The following is a 24,342-nucleotide window of genomic DNA, read 5'->3' as shown; positions in this document are numbered from 1 at the left end:
TTTACAAATGGTAGCATTTACAAATGGTAGCACTGCAGCCACCACTGATATTTTCTGCAAGTGAGATATCTGATACAGCCACGCTCACGTACGCACAGATGTACGAGGAACAGATCTTTGGGACTTAAATTTCAGTGCAGTGAAAAAAAAAGGATCACATTTCAGTAGATCTATTTCAATGTGTGAAAAATAAAAGCTGCTTCCCAAAACTTTAGCCGTGGCAAACGGTTATATCATTCAAGCTCAGCAAAAATTAAATATAGCAAGAACCAAGAGCTCTTTTGCCTTGAAAATCATGAAAGAATTTCCCTTCTGTTAAACTGAGGCAACCTCAAGACTAAGAGAACCCTCATCTGAACTCTGATTCACATTGCTGCTCCAGCCATCAGGATTAACTTGAAATCTGGGCTGACAGTACTAGAATCTCCAGCAGGTACATGGTACCTTCAAATGCTCCATGTTTTATCCCAGGTTATGTTACTCAGAAAATCCCTAGCTCAGGAAAAAACCCAACATGAAGGCTGGATGACATTTCACCCACTCTCATCCTCGTGATTTTCCTATGAATCTTCAGAGAGGATTAAAAAAAAAAAAAAAAACTTGCAAAATATCAGTAACCCTGACTCTCTTTTCTACAGAATTTAAAAAAAAACCCAAAAAATCCCAAACATTAAACCAAAAAACCTACACCATTACAAAAAGATCTACTCTCGTTTTCTGCTTCTATGAACAGAGAATAATAAGGTATTAGAGAGCACGGTATGTTGACTAGAAAATAATGAGAGAATTGAAAATACATTTGTTATCAACTAGCTACATAAACATGAAGTTATGATGAGCTAAGTTTGCCACTCCTGGATGATACTCGTAATGGTTTTTGTTCGGCCCTATTAATCATGAAGCAGAAGTTTAAAACGGGAATTCAATAAAACAATTAATGAACAGTATGCAAAAAGTACAAACAAAGTCTTGCCAAATCAATAAAACAATTTGTTCACAGACACAGGCCACAAAGGCTTATCTTGACATTAAGTTCCGTTTGCTCCGATAAGGAAATAAACCAGCAGCCGCAGCTCCGCGACTTTAAAGAGGGGGGAAAAAAATTGTGAAGTGTCCCAATTCACTTGTAACAGCAATTCCTTACATTATCAGGACTCTCTTATATATACCCCTGACAGTAAGCATGCTCACAGCAGAGCAGCTGACTTTGAACAGGCTGACCTTGAGCAAGCCAACGACCTCAGCAGCATGTACTTCTGGCTTATTTCACTGCAGCAGCGAAACAGCCTCACCATCTATAGAAGTCTACCGTCTCTGGCCACCACCCCTGACTATTTTAAGACATCCCAATACACTTCAGTGATGCACAGTTCAAAGTGATAGAATAACATCTGCTAGCATGTTGAAGTGGAAGTTGTTTACAGAGGCATTTTTAGCTTGTTTTCGCACCGCGCTTCCCAATCTGACAGAAAAATCAATTGATTAACAGAGCTTTGCTTCTCATTTAAACTTATCAACCCCAAAGTTTAATAAACACTGAGCAAGAATTTTAGGCATTGTGAAAGGAGAAAAAACCCCAAGACACCCCACTCTAGATAAAGCTCATTTAGAAGCTTCAAGTATGCAACAGCAATGGGTGAACTTGACAAGGCAGTTGCTTCCCGAGATGTCAGTTTTGCACAACTTCTCCCCTTGCTCACTGCTTTAAAGAAAAGCTGTATTAAGAGATATGTTTATTTGTATATAGGTTTTTAACTGCTATTTGAAACGTACAGAAGCTGCATGCTGATCTGACATTAAGAGGAAGATAATGGTCTACTGGGATGCAACGGTTGTGTCACTGAGTCATTACAACCCATCCTGCCGACAAGCCCAACCTACAGAGAGAAAACATTCAACTTCCAAATCCCACTCCTGGGAAAGTCGCTGTCATTCTGTGTTCCCAGGAGTCCCTGGAGTGACAAGGACCAAGTTACAAAGGCTAGGGAGAAAACAAACCTCTCTGAGAATTTATGGCCATGAGAATTTTTTTTTTCTCATTTTGAAGGAATGCATGTAAGAAAGGAGAACAAGAAGTCAAGTATATTGCATAAAGTTGAGGGGGGAAAAAAAACCAGCATAAGCTGATGGTGGTTTATTCTGAAACTTAGCATGAAGCTGCAAAAGTCATAAATAAAAAGCTGTCCTGCTGCAACAGCCTCAGAGCACGCACAGAGCCCTCGCTGAGCCCAGCTCAGGGGTAGCAATTAAACCACACAGCTTAACTACTTTATTCTCCTTCCAAAACCCTTTAAAATAGAAGAGCCCATATCAGACCAAATTGCTCTTTGAGCTGCAGCAGAACTGACTGGGCAAGTGAAAACAGTGTTGTGACCACAGAACACAATTATTATCACTTTTCCTCTGTCCTCTCTGATCTTCATGGGAGAGGAGGGTAAGAGAAGGAGAGGGGGAAAAGCCTGCTCTCAGCCACCAGGAACACATCCAACAGCAATTTTTCCATCTCTGTGAGCTCCGTTGCAACACTATTGACATTTGGCATTTTGTCTGGAATGAGTCTGTTGATTAGGCACTACCCTTAGTTGGAAGGCTGGAGGGAGAATATCACTGTCCAGCTCTGGAATGGGGTGACTGCACTGAGTGCATCTACTCACATCACTTGCTTTTCCTTATGAGTGCACTGCTGAATACCCAGGATCGTATTTTACTGCTGTCACCAGCAGAACAGAAAAACATTTCTGAGCTACGAGCACATCTCCTACTAACCAGACACCTTCCATTCTGCCAAACCACTGCAGCTACCCAGCAGCCTATGGGGTCCAGCTGGTGCCCATTTTAATCTGGAGATCACTTATAATGCTTCCTGCTCGCTTTGTGCTCCCTATGAATTTGGCTGTGCTAAACAACAGTTTGCCTGCAGATCCCTGGATGCCAAAAGGAACACACTTTGGATGGGAAACCGAGGGCTTATGATGCCTCAGGTTTCAGCTTTCATATTTTTCACATTCTGTGCTGGTTTAGTGGGTGGGTCTGAGCTTCATATGAGGGTCTGAGCTTCAGATGAGCTTCAGATGAGCTCTCTGCACAGAGCAGGGAGGACAAATGATCCAAATCTCAGGCCCAAGAGCACAAACAACGTGGGCTGGAGAGAGAAAAACAAGCAGCATGGGAGTGCCTGGGCTAAAGCTGGAATGGGACAATGAACTGCAAGGTGCAAATGGAGCAGAACTGATCCAAGGGAGAGACCCCGGGAGCGCTCGTGCATTTTGGGACCATTTGGGTTCATCTTGGGTGCAGCCCTGGCTGGGCTCTTGTGCTGCCCAAGGTGGATCTGTGAAGGAGATCCTTTGAATAAATCCCTGCTTTATTCTTTAGCTCTGTCCAGCCTCTGCTCTAGGGCAGCCTTAACAAGGCATCATTTATCCTCAAAACACATTTTCAATCAAGCTTCCAGCTGCACTCTACCAGCATAATCTGACACAGCACAAAGGTCATGATGTTCTCCTTGGAGATAGGAGGTGAAATAACCATGGAGGCAGCCACAGGGGCTGATGATGAGCCGCTGTTGAACTCCCTTTGGGGGCTGTGCTGCAGGATCCTGCAATGAAGTAGCACACTCACTCCTACAACCTGCAATGGCTACTGTCAGATCCACAATATCACAGGGATTTTACGAATGATGAGTTTGGTAAGGTTTACTGAAGACTCAATTTAAAATCCCCTTAGGAAGGCAATCCAAATTAAATCAATATGAAGGTGATTCCCCTTGAAAAAAAAAAAACTGAGCAGTAATTCCCTGAAGAGTTACCTCTGAGTGCCATGCACTGAGAAGGTCACTGCTTCCCATGGCAACAGAAAGGAAGGTAACCTGGCTTCCTGAAGCAGATGGGCAGCACCACCTTGACCATTTCACTCCACTCCTCCTGGAGGCTGCTGCTAATTGCAGACAGCCATTCTGAAGCCTTTCTTCTCATACCTGCTTTCCTAAATGCATCTCACCTCAGGAAAGAGGCAAAACAAAGGAAAATGACTTCCAGAGAGAAACACCATGCCCTGGGAAAACTTTCTGCCTTGCCAAATGAGCACAAGAGATCAGACTTAGAAACAGATGTTTTGATTCTCCTCCTCCACAGCCTGCACTGCTTTCCATTTGGGATGCAACACTCCCCTTCTCATGATTTGGGGCACAGTTGACCAAAAGGACAGCAACGCACTCCTCATACCATTTCCATAAACGACAAAAGCTTGATCACCTACGCTGTATGTAAGGGTATTTTCTTTTGAAAATGTACACACTGCTTAGTTATTTACCTCCTTAGATCACTCATAAAAGGTCAGCAGTCTTAATGTGTGAGGCCAGAAGCAGAAAAGGGCTTCAAATACCAGATCTCTCTAGTCCACAGCTATTAAAATCCAGACCACCATAAAAAGAGCATGTAAGCACAGACACTGCCTTTCAGGGAAAGAGCATTGAGAATAACATCTGATCTTTAAAACAAATTAAAAAATCATCTCTGACTTGAGACAGTGTATCATAGCTAGTATTTATTCACACCCATACTTGACAATTTCTAGCAATACAACAATCAGGAGCTTCCAAAAGGCAACAAAATGTCAAAATCTATTTTTCATACTTCTTTTAACCCTTTTCTTATTTTCTCTTTGCTTGACAAAGCTGAAATAGAAACAGGAAAACATCAAGTCATTATCACTCCATACAGTCTGTCTCCATTTTTCTGCTTGCTTATACCCTTTTAAAGTTCAGTTAGTCTCACGTGTTTAGGACCTCTCCTCATACAAAATACCCTAATATCTCCAACAGTCAACACTGGGTCACCTCTCCTGCTGCTATAGGCTAAGGTAACTCAGCCCATTATCCATTCACCTGGCTACATAATGTTCCCTTCCTTAAATCCAAATCCTCTTATTACTCATTTTTCCAACTCATTACTCACTTCCTCTTACAGATGCAAAATAGCAACACTAGAATTCAAAATAAACACCCTAACACTGGATGTTGGGGCATTCTTCATTTTCATGATCAGTATTTCACTCTGGTCCCAGGAACAAAAAAACAGAAGCAATGATCAGACCAGGGAAAAAAAAAAAAAAACCAACAAAACAAAACCAAAAACCATCACCACCAAACAACCTTTTCTCTTTATTCAGTTTTGTAAAACTTGTTTAGACATGTCATAGTCAAACAAGTCAAACCTGCACTATCACTCCCAGGCTCTAATACAAAAAGCATTTAAGTACAGTTATATTTTATATATAACTGCTCCTTATTTGATTGACCAAAAGCACAACCTCTCTTAAAACAAATGCCATCTCAACACAAGATATTCTCTGAAGGCCCTTCACATTCTTCTGTAAGACTTTTCACTTTAAATCTTCCCAGCATCATCTATTTTAAATGTTTTTTAATCAAATCCCTATTTTCTGCTATTATTTGCACTAGTCTGGTGCTTCCAATGGAACAAAAAGAAATTCTGAGGAACTGCCAGTCCACACAAAGTTAGTTTGAATCACACAACTGGTAGAGAGCTACACATCCATGATGAAATCCAGCATGCTGAAAACCTGTTTGGAGTGAAAACTTCTGTTGGAAGTAATTTTGAAGTATAGTTGTTTGGTGGGTTTTTTTCAAAATTATCTCAACCAATATTTAGATATTAAAAAAAAATTCAAGTAGATGGACCCTAACCATTTTTCTTCTTTTTATTTTCAAACATTTCTGACTTAAATGCTACTTTATAGAAGGATTGTAAAACTATACAAAACAAAGAATATGATCTACTGAAACCTGAATATTTACAAAGCACTTAAGCATAACTTACTAACTAGGAAATTTTAGGTGCACACACCATGAGAGTCCATATTGTTCAACAGCATTGAGGCAAGACAAGTATATGCACCCACAAATCTTATCTTATTCTTGGGGGATGAGATTTTTGAATAAACACCCACAGGGAACCCCACTTACTCACATTTGAGTGTAATGCAAGCATCCAAAATGCCAAGGAGTTGCACACTGATCCTGCCAGCAATGGACCTGCCCAAACCCTGAAGTGTGCCAGAATTCTACTGAGAGCAGCAAAGCAACATCAAGCCAAGTAAAACACAACTACAGCTACTGCATTTTTATGTAGGCAACTAAAAAAGAACAATATCTTGTCTATTGAGCCATCTGAACCAGAAAAAAAATGCTGAAAGTAGTTAGTTGAGGCTGAAGTACTCCAATAGGACCACCCAGCCTGGCTGTCCACAGTCTCCCCTCTGTTCCTGGGCAGAAAGGAGTGAAAAATGGCAATAGTTCACAATAATCTGTAATCGCTTCAATAAATAAAAAAGCCAAAATAGGGAGGGAAACAGACCATGCATCTTGAGTATCTGCTGGATTCTGATTCTGCACAGAGCAGCTCAAGGTAAGACCTTTGCACTCGTCCAGAGCCTCTCAGAATTCCTGCCATCTTTACAAACCTGGCCTGATTTGTCCTAAGAGGCCCCAAACCACAGTATCTTTTGATTTGACACAAAAATTTATCACAGCTTTTACACCAAAATGAGCTCCCAAGTTACTTAACTTTTTATTCCCTCTCATATATATTTTTGTATAATGTGAACATGCATCAATCCATAACATTTCCCAATTTAGTCTTCTGTTGATGAACTTCATGAAGTTTTTAAATCCTCTGCTGCAGTTTGCAATTAAGTAATAGAGAATGCAGGTGATGAATTAGAATATTTTATGTGAGCACTGTACATGAAGCGTTCTTGTTTACAAGCTACAGTCAAAAAATAGATTCCTCTGGCATGAACTCCAATCACTAATTTCATCAAGCCTAGAATTGCAGTGCACAAGTTTTCATTTCCAGCATGAATAGCTGTAAAATATTTAAAATTTTCTTCCAAGTACTCATTGTCCTAGTTTACTAGCTTCTTACTCAATCAGCAGATGGGCAATACACAGCACATACTACTGCCAGTGATGCAAAGCAGAACTAGAAGTTCTTCAATCAAGACAAGTTTAGCTCATAAGAAAAACAAAGACTAAATATTGATAAATTTTAAATGTCAGGCAGATTGGGTGACTATTCAAAGAAAACTTTAAAAAATAACCAAACAAAACTATTGAAAACATACATCCATTTTCAGGCAAAAGCAGAATGCAACCATATACCAAAATCACTTTAAACACCCTTCTGCTATCACCCTAAACATTTAAGCATCCTATCACTCCCTCACTCCAGCAGTTTACTGAACTCCACAGCTGCTGAAGGCACTCAGTCAGAATGGAGTTTCTAAGAACTAGGGAAAATATTTACAAGTGCTGGAGAAAAACAGGCATTTACATAATCTTTGGCAACAGGATACAGAAACATGGCACTTCTAGGACACTGTCCAGCTGCTTACAGGAAAAAAAAATCCATCATGTTAGGAAGGCTGGAAAGACATCCTAAACAAGCAAGTGAAAGATAATTTTTTTTTCTTTTCCTTTTGAACAGTCTCAGAAGTCTTAAAATAGCAGTAAGTGACAGCTTCAGAGGGCAGCACAAAACATACTTCCAGGAAAAAGACAACACTATAAAAACATTCAAAGCAAGTGTTCACATTCAAAATGGCAACCAACTACAGAACTTTCACATTCCTAGATGGTTTTATCTTTTCCAAATCATTCCTATTAGTTACCTGGAGGAGCAATTATTTAAGCCATTAACTTTAAGAAAGGCTAAAACCTTGTTCCACAACAGGTAAAAAAACCAAAGTAGAAGACACCTACCTGTAATACCGAGATTGTAAATAAGTTGAACAAATAGTCTTTGATACATGGCTGGCAGACCCAAAGTCTATGACTTTGACCCGGTAAGGCTGCCGAACAGGATCCACCAACATAATGTTCTCTGGTTTGAGGTCAGCATGGATTAAACCCAGACTTTTTAGTTTTTTCAGTGCAGTGGCCACCTGTTGCAGAATAGGCCTTATTACTTTCAGTTGCAGAGGGCTGAATTTGTTTTGTTTCAGGAAGTCATACAAATTCTGTTCCAACATCTCAAAAACCAGACAAGTGTGGTTACGATGCTGAAAGCATTCATAGGCTCTCACAAAGTTAAACTCATCAGCATTTTCAGTGCTTAGCCTCGCCAAGATGCTCACTTCTATCTGCCCCTGGCGCACGTACGAAGGATGATTCTTCAAGATTTTGATTGCCACGATCTCATTCGTCCCCCTTTTCCAGCACTTGACCACTTGTCCAAAGGTCCCTCGTCCCAGGAAATCGAGAACCTCGTAGGTGTTTTTCACCGAGCACAACACCTCGTGCTGCACCAGCTGGTAATCCCCGTCGCCGCCGGTACCGCCCTGCTTGGACGCGGCGGCTGTGGCCACCACCGTCACCGGGTTGGCCACGCCGCTCTGCAGCATGGCAGGCAGGATGGACAGCTCGTCAACGATCTGCATCGTGCTGCTCTGGTTCTCCAGCTCCTCGCTCTTACGCTTCAATCCACATCGCTGGGCTCCTTCCAGGATATCCGACCGGCTTCCCTGCGTCCCGGCCCCAGGCGCCTCCAGCTGAGGTTGCTGCGCCCACGCTGCCAACGCTTTTGTAGCACCTGCAGTATTTTTTAAAGCAACAGCATTTGACTGCAACCAAAAGCTCTGTCCTCGAGGTTTATCGAATGGGTTTTTAGTCTGAAAGAAAGTACTAACCCTGTGGGGAGAAATTCCAAAGTTTTTACCATTCACATAGATTTGCGGGTAGGTTCTTTCGTGGTACACACAACTGCTTGGTTCTAGTTTGAGTTTCTTCACACTACAAAAGGCACTTGACTGGGTTTGATAAACATATGGTGGATAGACCAAGACTTGTGAGGCCATACCTACAGGGGGAGAGGAAAAGAAAAAACAAGTGAAAATTGTGCGCATTCCCAAGCTTTCCAGCAGCTGCTGCTTCTAAAAGAAAAATCAGGACACAATTATGTTCTCCAAATGAGCGGGTCTAAAGTTGTTTTATATTTCATTTCTTGTGGCAGAACAAGGCCCTCACGCTTCACCAGTGCCCACAGGAGGACTTTAGCAGCAGCAGGTTACTGCAGTTAAGTGCTTGAGCTGGTTGCACAGGACTGAGACAGGCTGCAGCACAGCACTACACGGCATTTTTCAAACAGGGGTCCTACCTTTGTGCTATCAAACTCAACTTTCATTTAAAACCTCCCACCATTTCTACACACAAAAGCAGCACAGTGTTCAGTAACACAACTGAAAAACCAATTCAAATGTTTAGCATTGACGGTACAAAATAACTCAGAAGTTGATAATTGTGAGTCAATGCTACCCGTTACACAAGGAGTCCAACCTATTCACTGTAAACACCAGCAACCTTCCGAGAACAGACCAATGTCACAACTGCCACACATCAAAGAATTTCACTGGGATGAAAATGAAAGTGATCGAGCCATGTGATGGGGCCCAAAATAACTCAGGGGGCATGGGGTATGTACACATAAACAACGAGCAGGTTCCAGTAACTTACATTTACAGTAACCTAATCCATTCACCAAAGGCAGGTGCTTTCCTCGAGCTCTGTTCCACCCCGCTGCAGAAATCCGTGTATCAGTGACAGAGTCATGGGGCTAGAGGCACTGAATTTACCTTCCAGGTGTCCTCTATGCACTGACTCAGTGTCCCCTTCCAGACCTGGCAAACACCAGCCTTAAACTCCTCTGTCATGTAGTTAAGCTAAATACTAAGAAAAAGGCTTTGGATGGACTCCAGTGTAACTACAAGGTTTCAGGGAAGTCATGGTTTATACCAGTCTGATCAGCTCCCAGAGACAAATTCAATACAATAATACCTCAATTAGATCACTTAATCATACCAAGCACATGAAAATTCTGGTAATAGGTATTTAAATTGCAGATGAGTCACATAAAACTTGAGCTAGACACTGCAGTGACTCTGATCAAATGAAAACTAACCAAAAGCACAGCATAATTATTCTAAAGCTGTGATTTGATTTATGCAAATGAACATTTAGATATCTTAAGAGCAATTAAAATAATCATACCAACACCTCAGTTTAGAATCCTCTAATGGGTTTTGTCCCAGCTGCAGAAGAAAACTTCAAAGCCCTCTCCTTCCCAAAGTTGTTTTCTCAGAGCCAGATGATGTAGAAAGCTGGAGACAGCCAGGAAACAGCTGGGCTGTCCTGCCACCAAACATGATGGAACTGCCACTGGCCTCCTGCTCCATACCAAGCATTTAACACTATTAACCTCAAAATACAGGGAAAAAATTCCTCAGGATCTTGACTTCTCTTCTAAATAATGTGCCCCATTACAAGGTGCATAAGCATTATTGTTGACTAGGAGATCTTACTGCCTTTTCTATCATAACTGTATTTAAATAAATCACTTACCCTGATCATATTATTTAGATATCCAAATTCAGTACTCACTGCCTCTCCCAGAAAACACATAGATCCAAGCCCACCCTGGAGCTTCTAGTGGCACCTACACAGCTCAGGCCAAGCCAAAGCTTCTATCAGCACCTTACTACTCCTCCAGTTCTAAGATGACTCAAATATCACATCTGCCAAAGACACTGAAATATCAAAACAATGCTTGGAGGTTTTCTTCTTAAAACCTTTCAGAGGCTCCCACTACAAAATACTCTGCTTGCTTGTTCATCACAATCCCCTTACTGACACACATGTGCTTGAAACAAGTAAGATATTCAAACTCAAAAAACATTTACACTTCAAAGCAAAGGAACTTCTCAAGGACACACTAGTGTGTTACCCCAGTTTGCTGACAGGGGGGTTCAGATGACCAAAATCACTTTCCTGACTCACAGACCAACCCAAATGCTGGGCAGGCACAGCCACACCACGAATCCCCTGGGCAGGAACAGGTCCCGTGCGCCTCCAAGCAGGAGGGAGTGAGGACACCTGGCCCACAGGTGACAATCTGGCCAAGCTGCAGCAGCTCCAGCAGGTCAGTCTGCCCTGGATCTAACTAAGAGCAAAAATCCTGCTCCACTCAACTTCTGGAGAAGATATTTTCCTGTGTAAGCATGTCACCAAAGCTGAGGGCACTAGATGATGATGATGATGATAAGTACTTGGAAAAAGCTACACTGAAATTAAGGATGGTTTTGGAAGACAGGACAGTCCAGCATGAGGAGAACCAGAGGGACCAGAGGTTCACTCAAATCCTTACCTGAGCCTGTGAGGACCACTGGCATTTAAAAATGTGTAAATTTTCTAGAGCTCATGCTGTTCAAACCAGTTCAGAAGGTCTGGAGGAACGCAGTCCCAGCTTTCTCTTCAATACTAATTTCAGTTAGATAAGAAAAACTAGACCATCATCTTTTGGGGTTAGTGTGTTTCTTACATGACTAACTCCACGACCCTGAACTCCAACCACAGTAACAGCTCTGTTCACAGATAAGAAGCGTTTACTCAGTTATTACAAGAACATTTTTAAAACTCAAAAAAAAAAACCACTAAAAAAAGAAAATTGACCATTAAATGGAACAGATAACATACCCTGGAAGAGCCTTTGATACAATCATTACAGACTGAACTAATAAAATAGAATTTTACTCCACACAAATAAAAACAGACTTGTACAATCATCTTATTTCTTCCCTTCCCCTGAACACTTCTTCATTACTCCCCTCATTTTGCATGTCTTTTTCTAAACACACACTTCTAGATGCCAATGTCATTTGGAGAAGCTACAGTATCTTCACATAACCAGTGAATCCCGTGAAACAGGCCTGCATAAAACCCTGCAGCATCCTACACCTGAGGCTCCTTAAAGACCTCTGCCACACACTCACAGTGTTCAGAAGGCATTTCAGACAGAAGCACACTCTACCCAACCTATATGCAATGAAATCCATCAGAACAGCACGGAGCTATCCAATACAGCCCGCTGTTGGAGGCCTTTGAGAAGCTAAGTTGATAAACTGAACCGATTTCCCCCCACCCAGATGAAAACAAACTCCCACAAACAGCAAAGCTGCACAACAAACCTTGAAGAGAAAGGGAAAATACCACAACACCCTCTACTGTAACAGCAATGCTGTGTTTTAAGGGGTTTTCTGCTGGTTTGGGGTTGTGGGGTTTTTTGTGGTTGGGGATGGTTTGGTTTTTTGGTTCTGTTTTTCTTACTGGGTTGATTTGTTTGTGGGGTTCAGAAGCTTTTTTTTAAAACTATTTTGAGGTATTTGGATTACAATACAATCCTATGGATAGTTACACCTGAAAGAATAGACTTATTGTGTTGTAGGTTTTTTGTTGCCTTTTTTTTTTTTAAACCAGGACTCCCAGCAAAAGAAAATAATACACAGCACATTTTCACCTAGCAGAGAGTGGATCTTTCTTTTCCCCTGTCACAAAACATTTCACTGAGTTCATACATCTTTCTGCATACTTGTTAATGAGACTGTTCCTGCTTCCTCATACCAACTGAAGCTGGTCAGACTGCACCTACATTAACAAGCCCAGCTGCAGAAAAAGAGAGGGATCTGCAGAGCCAAACAACCAGTGCTAAAACAAAGAAAAAAATCATCTGTGCTCATTTCAGGGAGGTTACTTGAGCCTGAACACACATAAGGAACTGGTGTACATCTCCCAGTTTAATTTAAAATAAAAACCAAATGTGTGCACTACAAGATCCCCGCAGGATGCAAACCAAAGCATCAGAAGGTCTGAAAAGTGCAATTTCAAGGTGACAATACCACAGGCAGCCTCGGAATAACTTCCCACTTGACTTTCAGTTTAGTCCATTTAGTCCATTGCTCCACACATATTTTTAAAGTCCTCTTCCCCTTCATCAAGTGCAAAGAAAGTGTAACCACTCCAGCAGAGTGCCCCTGGGCAGTGGCACACACAAGCTGAATTTGGCTCTGGAGTTCTGCAGCTCGTATTCTCCAACTGGAGGCTGCTGCATCCCACCCCACTGCTAGTGAATAGTGCAGGGAATGTGCACCAGAAAGGCTGTCCCAAAACACCTACCAATTGTTAGCACCTCTAGAAAGGCTTCCTCCGAAGGAACCAGTCTTCTTGGTTTGAAGCAGAGAGAACTAGAAAAACTTGGCTTATTAAACGTGAAACTATACAAAACATGTGACTTCTGACCAGAGCTAAGGCTGTGAATTCTGGGCTTCTGAAAAAAGTATGAACAAAGAAACATATTTTAACTAAGTAAATTCATTGTTTATTCCTTTAAATAAATTAACAAGCACATTTTCACTAAGTAATATCAGTGGACAGGAAGCACTTCAGTTTGTCCCCCCACAGCCAAGCTTCTCTGTACAGAAACTGAGCATGGAACCAGGCAGATGCATCATCTCAGCAGAATGAGGCACCCCTGGTTAACATCTTGCTAATGTTCACCTAAGTGTAACAATGCTCTCTGCTTCTCAAAATCACATCTCCAGCCTCCTCGGGCTAGGCAAACTCAGCAGCACGACCGACTTGGCATACTGCGACAAGGTGGAGCAGCACAGGCTGTTCCAGGCCTGAGCGCCATTAATAATTAACTGGACGGTGACATTTCCACATGACTGAGTTGGGGGGGGAGTGTGACAAAGTAACTGGTTAATAAGGCCACCGCAGGGGAGCTCAGGAGAAATTGCCACACTGCTCCCTTAACTTGTCTGTGAAATCCACAGCTCCTTCCCCCCGCACTGCAATCACCCTGCTGCTCCTGGTGTAGGAAATTCTCAGCAGGCAAAGCCCAGCCAGAGGCAGCCACCTAATAACAGAGCTAAACTGTAACCCAAGAAAACTTGTTTTCCAACTTCTTTCGGGCCTCCATGGCAAAAACCAGCTCCAAAACTCTCCCACCCTTCTCGCAGTGCAGCTGGGCATCGAGGGAGGCTTTCTAAACACTCAGTAACTTCCAGCAAACGCACAATTGGAGCAGTGGCACTTATGAAATGTTTTGTTTACATCATGCATCACTTTGGAAACACTGTAAGGATACTAACTGTCATTTTTTCCAGGTAAAACAATTGTTCTTTTCATATTAGGTGCCAACCAACTTCTCAAGTTATTCAGCAAGCCCAAAGCTGAATTAGTTGCCTCTCTTCCAGCACAGATGAAAGTTCATTATTACCAGTAGTAGCAGCACCTCCACGTTATTGTTTATTTTGGATATGTAGCTGAACAAGCTGTACTGATGCAAGTACTTTCATACCCATGACCTGTTCACCCTGAGGAATTCCCTCACTCCAGCTGGACAATTAACAACAAAGCACTGGCAATTGAGGTTTCATGCAATTTATAAAGGGAAACGTATCCACAGAGAGTGCAAAGTGTCCAGAAACACAAGCCCAGGGAGTCCCACCCTCCGGCCACCTCAAAACCAGCCCTGTGAGCAGATCTGTGACCCACAAAAGGGAGAGAGCAGAGCAAAGGAGAAAGCACTGAGGTGTTCCAGGTAACCTGTGCCCTATAAACGGTTTCCTCAATGACAGAGGCAATTCTGGACACAAACTGCACGGGCACACACACTGCCAACACAGAGAACCAGGAGATGCAGGAGCAGCTGATGATACCTCACCAAAGAAACCAACACCCAGTTCTGGGGCAGCAACCAGAGATGCAATTTCATGACAAAAGAAATCATTCCAGTTCTTGACTAAAACACATTCCAGAGCTCAGGGATTTTGGCCCATCGTTCACCAGGAGCATTCAGCTGAGCCAACACAGCCTCTGCCCCACATGAAACCTCAGTCCCGCACAGGTCCAGGCTGAGAGGCCAAAGGTCGGCTCCAAGTTTGAGAGAGTTTTAGTGGGAAGCAAAGGATACAATGATCCAATTCTGCCCTCGTAGAACTTAGTAACTAACCACCCGAGAAAATGTTACAGGGCTGGCTTCGGGCTGTGCAACAACAGAGATATTTTTAATCAGACACCACCAATGTTGCACTGAGAGCAGAAATTGAACATATCAGTTGGTTTAAGTGTGATACAAACCAGTCTCAATTGCACCATTGTCTCGAACCTTGGAAACAGAACTGACGCCATAGACTTGAGCACAAACATATTTTACATAAAATATCAGAGTGAACTGCTGTGACTCAACGCTGCCATAGCACCAGCAGCAGCCCTCAAGAACACAATTGCTTTATTCATATTTTCCACGAATATCAAAAGCTAAATCTTGTGATACCAATATGACTGCAATCATAGCTAAAAAGATAAATGAACCAGTACTGGAAGCATTTCTTTTTCTTCTGGGCAAGCTGCTGCTGTGCAGCTGGAAAGCAGGCACGAGCAGTGCAGCCTTGGCCACCAGCCCCAGTGAGAACATGCCCTCCAAATCAGAATGTGCCACCATCAACATAAACAGCACATTTCAACCAGCCAGGGCTTCACCAGCCTCATCTCTTCTTTTAGAAGACTAATTATTTTTGAACCTGGAAACAGCAGGCACCCTCAAATAAAAGTCTCTAACAGTGGGGATTAGGAGAGCCCACACCTTCTGCAGGACAGAAGGGCTGGAGGATCCATTCAAACCACTACTGCCTACCACCCTCCAATGCAGCAGGAGGGACCAAGGCAAGCAGAGAGGCAGGGCACTTCTTCCACCGCCCTAAGTATTTCCAAAAGATTTTGCCACCTTCCCTAAAGCAGAAATAAAATTTGACAGAGAGGATTAGCCCAAACCGCATGTTGGTATATCACATGTTCAAATGCCACTGTGCTTAAAAAAAAAAATTCCTTCTTAGTCCTTTCTTATTTAGAATAATTTTATTTTTGTGCAATTGCTTAATTTTGCATTTTTTAGAGTGCTGGGCATTTGTTAGAACTAGAACTGGATCAACCCATCTAAGCAATTTATTTTGAAATTTCATTTTTAAATAGCTCTAGACAACACCAAAAGCAGCTCCTGTAAGAATATACATTTAGATGTTTGTTGCCACTTCACAGAATGTAAGGCAGCACATCTGCATGCACTGGAAGGGGTCCTACTTACACAGAGTTCATCAAGTCCTCTCAACTACTCAGTGAGGAGGAAACTCATCCAAAATTACCTTTCTCCCTCTCAGGAAAAAAGCTTTCCACCTGGACAAAAACAAACAAGCAACAAAAAACAAAGCAAACAAAAAACACAAACAAAAAACCCCAAACAACAGCACCACAAAATTCCTGTTCTCCCCACAGGACCTGCACATTAGGTCTACAGCAGCACACACACAAAAAACCTGTCGAGCTCACTGAGTCTGACGTGCAATGCAAACATTTGCAAATCAGGCCCTCCTGTACCAAGGGGGTGAAGAAAACTTTCCTGCACAGTGAGAACTACCTGGTAGTAAGCAATGTTTGAGTTAAAACTTTGCCCAAATACATGGAAAAAAATCAGTCCCTCTTCCAAGAAGACCAACCAGAATGTCATTATCAGGTGGTTACTGAGTTGTGAAGACAGCACACCCAGAGCATATTCAACTTCCTCTGCAACAAAAATGTCAGAGTAAATAAGAACGTTAGCCTTTATTTGATTTAAAACTGACTTAACTGAAAAATAATCCAGGCATCTAACCCCACACACTAATCTTGATTGACCTTTTTCTGCTGCACTTTTCAGGTCAGTTGCCCCAGCTACATCTAGTAACAACTCTCAAACATATACAGACTGAGGTAAACACACACACACAGTAAGCACATGTTTGGCAGGTATTTTTACACATACACAAACAGAAAAAAAAAAACCTCTGTGAGGTCCCAGTATTTTTCCCATAATAAAAATTTGTTATTTAAAAGTGGTTTGAATATTCTGCTTTTATATAACAGGTGTTTTTTCTCTTCTTGTAAGCAACACCATCATGAAAATAGCATTGGTTGCTTGCAGAAAACAGCTGTAAAAATTTGACATGGCATTTACTGTAGAACAGTAAAGAAAAAATAGAGGGAAAATATGTTTACCCCTTCTTTCAGCTTTCTAAGGATGTAGAGAAGCAGTATTTCCTACAGGTAAATATCAGTGCATTAGAAATCCATCCTCTCTCACAGTAGGATCAGCCTTCTGCCTCCTAATGAATCAATAACTGTAATAACCCAAATTATAATGTTTCCCAAAGCCACCAGGGCAAGAAATGTCTTCCCCTCCCCTATGCAAAGAAACTTCCTGATTTAACTACACAGAAAGCATGTGAAAATAAAGATTATGTGCAGCATACAACCCAATACCTGGGGACCATAATAATACTGATAAATGTGCATACATGTTTTCTCTATTGTATTTCCTTCCATGTTTAATAATCTTTCCACTTGTAGCATAAACAAACCTTTAACAGCCACTCTTGTTTTAATCTTCAGAAGAATGTTTAGACACCTCTGTGACAGAGTTTTAAAAACACATCTAGTCTCAAGCAGCATTTGTCACAAAGAGCTCCCAAAGCATTTCTTGGGAACACTTCCCACCATGTCCTCTTGCTGGGCTCAGAGCTGTCACAGTGCAAAGGAAGAAGCCAGCCCACAGCATCATTACAACAGCCATAGAGGAAAGTTATTAAAATCAGTCTTTAGTATCTCGTGAAAGCAATCCACCTATATTAGGCTGAATACCAACTAATTCTGCAAATCACGAGAGAAGTTGGTATCAAAAGGAAAGAGGAGACCAAGAGCTTTTTTCTTCTCTTAGGAACAAATCTGGTTCCTTCTGAAGGGCTTCACAAGATCTCAATCACCAAAATTCCCCTACTTAACCGATTCAAACGCTGAAAAATAAAGATTATCTGAGTACCTCTTCTACCCAAATGCAATCCCTATGAATCTTCAAAGAGAAGCTGTGGAAAAAACCTCTCAACTGGAACACACAGACTGCAGACATGCAACTAAGTCCAGTAGTTAAAAAGAAAAAAAAAGGGAATAATTGAAAGGAAAGGGGTAAGAAGCAGCAGATGACCAAAGTTTCTAGGAAAAACTCAAGAAGGAAGATGTTGACAAGACTATGATGCACATCAACAGCTTCAGTCAGAAAGGCAGAAAGGCGTCTTACAAAAAACAACTACAAATCCTCCTGGAAATTGTGTAAGTTCCACCAATTGTGCCGACACAGAAAAAACCTGCACCATAGGAAAGAGGGGGGAAAAAAGTAATATATTTTACTTAAACTAGTGGAATTTGGTAAAAGTTAAAATAGCATTTTTGTTTTAATGCTGACAAAGGACCAAAACAAAGCAGTAAACATGTTGAGCCTGTGGAAACACAAGAGAAGAAAAATTTATTCTATCTACATATGAAAAAGTAAATTACTTTTGCAAAAGTAAATGAATAAAGCTTTAGAAAAAAATGTGTACATAAATACTTTTTATGGATACCTGATACTAGTGGTTATTCATGTCTTCCGAAGGGAGCTTAGATCACCAGTAAGAAAAACTTCTTTTCCTCCCTTATAAACTTCCTAATGATTATTGGTATTGAAGTCTTTTTCTCTCTGCATTTTTGCCTTTAGAGGTGAGCTTCCTCATGCAGCCCTTGAGCCTGCATTAGGTCCCATCCCATGCAGGCAGGCACTTGTTTCAGTCTATTCCAGCAGGGACAGGGAGAGGTTCAGGTGTCAGCTGACAGCCAGAGACCCAGGGAGCAGGCCTGCAGGGATCTGGTCACGCTAATAAAAGCAGCAAACATCTCTGCAATGAGGACACTCCAGCCCCACACAAAGCACAGCTGCACCACTTACTGCAAGCCCAGCTGAAGCTGCTCTCCCGGCACTTTCTCCTGCCCAGGGACCAGTTTTGCCGTCTCACTTTGGCACTGCAAGATGAGGTCAGCACAAGGCGAGGAGATCCACTTCCATCTCACAGCTCAGAGTCGAGTGAAACTGCAGAAAACTCCTAAAATAACCCAAAGCGGGTTTTCTCAGGTACTGGTGGCTGCTTGCCCCAAGGCAAGCTAACAGCCAAGCCAAGCTTGTTGATAAAAATCTTGCCTCACCCAGTAATTTAAGTTCCTTGGAGGTTTAGTGTCCTGGCGACACAAAGAACAGCTGCAGGAGAGTGGAGTGTGGTGACCCAGAGCAGCTCAGCCTCCAGAACACAGGACAGCACAAGACACTCAGACCAGCGGATTGTGAATTCCAACAGGCCTGGGAAAGCAGCCATGGGCAGCTCCAATCCTCTGCAAAACCTCCTCTTTCCAGGGTGTTTATGGGACTCAGCACAGGTATCAGGAGCTGAGCTTTCCTGCCCAGAAGTTTTCCAGCACACTCTAAATGGGTGGTTACTACAGCACCACATGCACCCAGCAAGTGATCATGCAAATAAAAGCAGACTTTCATTTGGCAATAACTGAGTTTTTTACATTAAAAACATTATTTGTACTTCATTTGTAATGCGCTTTAAAAAGCGCTAAAAAGTCTTCTAGAACTGTTACAATATTTCAGCAAGAATGGAAAGCATGAGTTTAAGATTACTGATTTTAAAGATAGCATTTTTGATAGGAGTGCCACTCCTAACATGCAAAAAGAGTTATCTGTATGTAAGAATCCAATTACTTTTTTAATATTGGGAGTTGCTGTAGCTTTGATTATCCTAAAAGATAGGAAAATATTCCCTATGTCTATTTTGTCTTTGGATGTTTGACTGCATCTTCTTTTATTGCTCTGTTTTGGAACTTGAACTTAGCATTTTCCAAATACTGTAGAGCATAACAGAGCTGGATAAAAGGGGGAAAAAGGATTATATTCCTTACTTACAAAAAGGAATAATTTCTTAATCTTTTTCTAAAAATATAACATACTGTACAAGAAGTTTACATAATGCTGGAATTAATAAATATGCACAGTTAATATTCGGAGAGGTATTTTGAAATTACACTGACTCCAAGTCTCAGCATAAGGAAAAAAACCAGAACCAAACTACTTAAGTCTACTTGTTTTTTAAACAGTTTGGTTATTTGGCTCTTCTTTCTTTTCCAAGCCAAATCACCATACCAGAGATTAACTCCCTTTTGACAGAAAGTTACCCACTATAGTGGGTATAGTAGTGTATAGTGGGTATTTATAGTTACTACTACTAAAAATGAAGTGGAGTATTAAAATGCTATATGGAAGAAAAGGTGATATACAATGAAAAAAATAGTCCAAAACTTTACAAATATTATCCCCAAACTGCACCTAAAACGATGACTCACACCAACTCCTGCCATCTTTTTCAATATTTACTATATTGAAATAAAACAACTGAAGAACTGGGGGGAAGAACCTAGCCTGTAGGAAACACTACATTATCAAGTAAAGTCACCAACTAAAATCCATTTTCACAGTTACATGCTGTTCCCCTGCTCACCTGTCACTCAAAGCACAGTGGCTCTGAAGAAAAACAAAGCTACAACTTCTCTAAAATTCTGTAAAAGAGGTAGAGGCTCTAAATTAAAACACTCTCTTAAGGGGGGGGGGGTGGGGGAAGCAAAGACCAGGTAACAGGATTTTCCAGGCTTTATCCTTCATTATAGGTTATTTCAGGTTAAACAGAGGGTGCTCAGTGCCTGCAGAAGTCAGAAAAGGTAACCCATTACTAACCCATATCATAGCATCAGCTATTTTAGGCTGCTTTAAGTAGAGTTACATGGTCATTTCAGGTGCACTGCACACACAGCAGTGGTCTGGAACACACTCAGTGCTCATCCTCGCTCCTTTCCCCACGTTTGGTGTTGTGCTCGGCCCAGCCACGGTTCTGAAGCACAGTTTCAGACACCTGAAGTCCCATCCTACACTCACCCAAAATAATGAGCTTTTCTTTCAAGATCTATTAAAAGTAATTCATTATTTTCCACTCCACCTCTGACTGTCAGTGAAGGGATCTCAAGAAATAGAGTATTTCAGTGACTCGGGAACTTGGAAAACACACAATGGTACAAACAAGCTTTTCTGAAGTCTGAAAGGTGGATAGTATTTCACAAAATTCAACAGCCACCTCGTGACAGAGGAATGTTGGTAGCACCACCATGACACTTCCACATTTCTTCTTCCCTCAACCAAGGATCACCAGGTGATTATCAGGCCTGCTCTACCCAACCTGTACTTCTGTCAGTCAGAGTAGTTAATTCAGCCCCAATGCTTCTATATATCAGATGAAATAATTTTATATATTCAGAAAAGCCAAGGCTGATCTAATTAAAAAGAATGTAGGAAGGCCTCTCTGTCCTTTGCTTTACTCCCCAAAGTTCTGAGCGGAAAGCTACACTGCCTGCAGGAACTGTTCCGTAAGTGCACAGCACTCGTATGCCACGACACCCCACACTGCAACAGCGAAATTTAGCTCCACTAAAAGCAGTTTCTCCTTCTATATTTAACATTCCTCCAAAATACACGTTCAGCCTCAAATGACAGTGCTGCTCCAGTTACCAGTGCTGCTCTTCTCCCCCCTCACATACAAGAAAGCCAGCCACTAAATTCCCGTTCCAAAACGCACTGCTTTGTCAAAAGGGCCTTTGTTGCCGTGATCAGCACGCTGGCAAAAGGGAAAACACAAGAAAGAGATCCTATAGAGGTATAAAGAAAACTACTCTAAAAACAGGAAGCACGCAATCCCTTCAGAGAGGGGTACACGCACCCAAACACGTGAGCTCGGGAAAACACAGCCTGACGTTCCTACACCTCTGGACTGGGGCTTCCACAAGAATTTGGTACAGTTAATTCTGTTCCACCCAGGGGCTGGTGAGCTAACCAACCCTCTGCCTCTGAAAGTGCTGCTCAGCCTCCCATCCCCTTTCACAGATGCCATCAATCCCACAGATGCTTTCGGGAAAATCACCAGTTTGTTCTGAAGCAACTGCTGCGAACCGGAGGACACGAGGAGAAAAGCAGCACATGCAAATTCTAGGGCTTTTTTATCAGTTAGTTCTGAAAGACGAGTTGCAAGCTGAGTCTCCCTCCCCACACCCTGTCTTTGTCTCTGCTATCTCGTTATGCAGGAGCCGGTCTCATTTCCCTGTTTCCATAGGTAGTTGTTTGAAAGAGACGAGGGAGGAAACGCGCAGACACAAAAAAAAAAAAACCCGAAACAAAGAAAAATCACGAGCGCCGCGGAGACCCCAGGGCAGGGGCAGCTTCCCGAGCAATTCTTCAATGAAACTTTATTCCAGCTCATGGAATCCATCCAATTACAGACCGCCCCCAAGCCCGGCGAGCCACGCACCGCCACCGCAATCGGAATCGGAACGCCCAGCCGAATTCATCTATTTAAAAAAAAATTAATTTACAAGCACGAGCGGTGCCACACCCTGAGCGAGCTTCTGCCAGAGAAGCCCCCAGGAAGAAGTGGAGGGAGTGAAAAGTCCAAGGGCTCTCACCATGCGCTACCATAAAAGGTCCGCGGCAGCGCAGATAAAGCCGCCCCATCGCTCCTCCGGGATCAGTTTTCCCCCGGTAAGTCCGCGTTAACACTTTGCTCTATTTATTTGCCATCTCACCATGCCGCTTCGTAATACAGTATTGACCTATTTTCCAGGTGCTTAATTAATCTCTCTGCTGGCTGCCACGCTCGTTAGGCAGTTACTGCGTGTATTTTAAACTTATAGAAAGCTCTAGCAAATTAAGTCTGTTACGGAATTATTATGTCAGAAAGTAAGTGCTCGCAGTCCATCCCAGCTTTCCTACTTGGTGCGACATCAATCGGAGCCTAAACTTTTTGCAAACGATGTCACGGGAGGTAATACTGGGTAGAAAATGAAAAATCACAGAAACATGCATTGCTATCAACAACTACAGCTTCGCCTAATGTAATCGTCTCTCATAGTAACATACTTTCCCACAATTTAGAGACGCTGAAACGACTGAAATAAACAAGGCAATACACAAGCAGGGAGATGCGAAATACCCAAGCAGGAAGATGCAAAAACATCCGAGCGCCACATAATTTCTGGCAAGTCAAGCCCTGGAGTGCCAAAAACTAAGTTAACAAAGAAACAAACAATCGCAGTTTCTGACATTTTAAGTCAGATGCAACAGTTAGTAACAAAAGTATAGCCTCAAAAGAAAGCTCTTTATTACATACGTGTAAGCACATAGCTTTGACGACTGAGGGCTTGATCTGAATAAAAATAATTTTCCCGCACTCATCACAATTCCCTACAGCGTTAAACACATGTAAACGCACCTGCCAGCTTTACAATTGATACCACGACGAATCCAGAACAAACCCCGCACAATCCCTGCCGCAACCATTACGGCAAAGCCTCCGGCAAACAAACCCCTCTGTTTTCACAGAGCTCGTTCTTGGGAACTGACCAAATTTTAAAGCGCCCACTTCCTTTCCAGCTGCTCTTAGTGATCCTGGGCACCATTTGCCGCCCCAGCTCCCCCCCAGCGCGGGTCTCTCCTCGGGGGTCAGGGGCGAGGGTCGCGTCCCGCCGGGACTGCCCGGAGCGCCGGCGGCGGCGGCCGAGCAGCACCCGCAGCGGGAGGAGCCGCGGCCGCGCCCGGGCGCCGCCCCGGGACCCCCCGCAGCCCGGGCGGCCCCGGCGCTCCATACAAGGCACGGGAGGAGGCGGCGCGCCCGGAGGGGAGCGGGGCAGCGCCAGCGCTGCCGCCGGGAGCGGGCGAGGGGCGGCCACACCTCCCCCGCCGGGCGGCGGCGGCCTCGCCCGGCACCCGGGGCGGTTCGGGGTGGGCGCCGGGGAACGGGAAACTTCGGGGACGCGGCGGGGCAGGCGCCGTCCGGGGCAGCGGGAAGGCGAAGCGGCGCTGCCCGCTCCCCGCCGCCGCGGCCGCGCTCGGCCAGGCCGGCGGCGCTGCCCCGGGCAGGGGGGTCGGCTCCGCCGCGGAGCCCCCGCGGGCAGGGCGCGAACGCCGCCGGCGGAGGCAGAGGCAGCGCCGCTCTCCGCCCGCGGGGCCGGCCCCGCTGGCCGCCGGCCGCTCACCTTCACGGGTCGGGCCGCGCTGGCGTCCGCGCTGGAGCTGCCGCCGCCGCCCTGGGCATGTCCGGGAGCGCTCCGGGAAGCGCCGCTCCGGCCGGGCTCAGCCGCTCAGCCCCGCCGCTGCTGCTGCCGCCGCCGTCTCGGCCGCTGCCATCTTGTCCTGGCGGCTGCGAGGGAAGAGCCCCGGCTCAGCCCGCTCGACAGACCGGGCCTCCGCCTCATCTTCCCGGGGAGGGACCCAACCCGCCCCCGGCCGCCGCCTCCTCCGCCTCCGCCTCCTCCCGCCTCCGCCCTGCCCGCGGCGGCCTAGCGGCGCCCGCCGCCGCCCATCGCCCCGGAGCGGCGGGCCGCGGCCCCGCCGAGCGCTGCGGAGGGGGCGCCGGCCGAGCCCCGCTCCGGCGCGCCCCGGCCCCGGCCCCCGCCCAGCCCGCGGGGCGCAGCCTGCGGGGCGCTCCCGCCGCCCG

The 24,342-nt window shown here is 44.0% G+C and overlaps 1 protein-coding gene across 6 annotated transcripts in view; it reads right to left on the bottom strand.

Annotated features, from left to right (window-relative positions):
- HIPK3 (homeodomain interacting protein kinase 3) overlaps positions 1 to 24,140 on the bottom strand; it is a 68,013-nt gene extending 43,873 nt beyond the window's left edge. The window contains exons 1-3 of one of the 6 annotated variants that reach the window (XM_038139441.1): positions 23,250 to 23,386; positions 8,710 to 8,879; positions 7,784 to 8,612 (exon numbers count right to left, since the gene is read on the bottom strand). In XM_038139441.1, the coding sequence (XP_037995369.1) occupies positions 7,784 to 8,460 (677 nt within the window). In that variant the 5' untranslated portion in view covers positions 8,461 to 8,612; positions 8,710 to 8,879; positions 23,250 to 23,386. Of the gene's footprint in view, positions 1 to 7,783; positions 8,880 to 13,024; positions 15,366 to 23,118; positions 23,412 to 23,881 lie in introns of those variants that run through there. The other 5 variants (XM_038139439.1, XM_038139440.1, XM_038139438.1 and 2 more) reach the window with 5 other exon arrangements.
- Between the last annotated feature and the right edge of the window lie 202 nt (positions 24,141 to 24,342).

This window comes from Motacilla alba, chromosome 5 (assembly GCF_015832195.1).
Source record: "Motacilla alba alba isolate MOTALB_02 chromosome 5, Motacilla_alba_V1.0_pri, whole genome shotgun sequence".
Taxonomy (NCBI): Eukaryota; Metazoa; Chordata; class Aves; order Passeriformes; family Motacillidae; genus Motacilla; species Motacilla alba.
The sequence above is the reverse complement of the archived record's forward strand: the minus strand, read 5'-3'. Positions and strand labels throughout refer to the sequence as shown.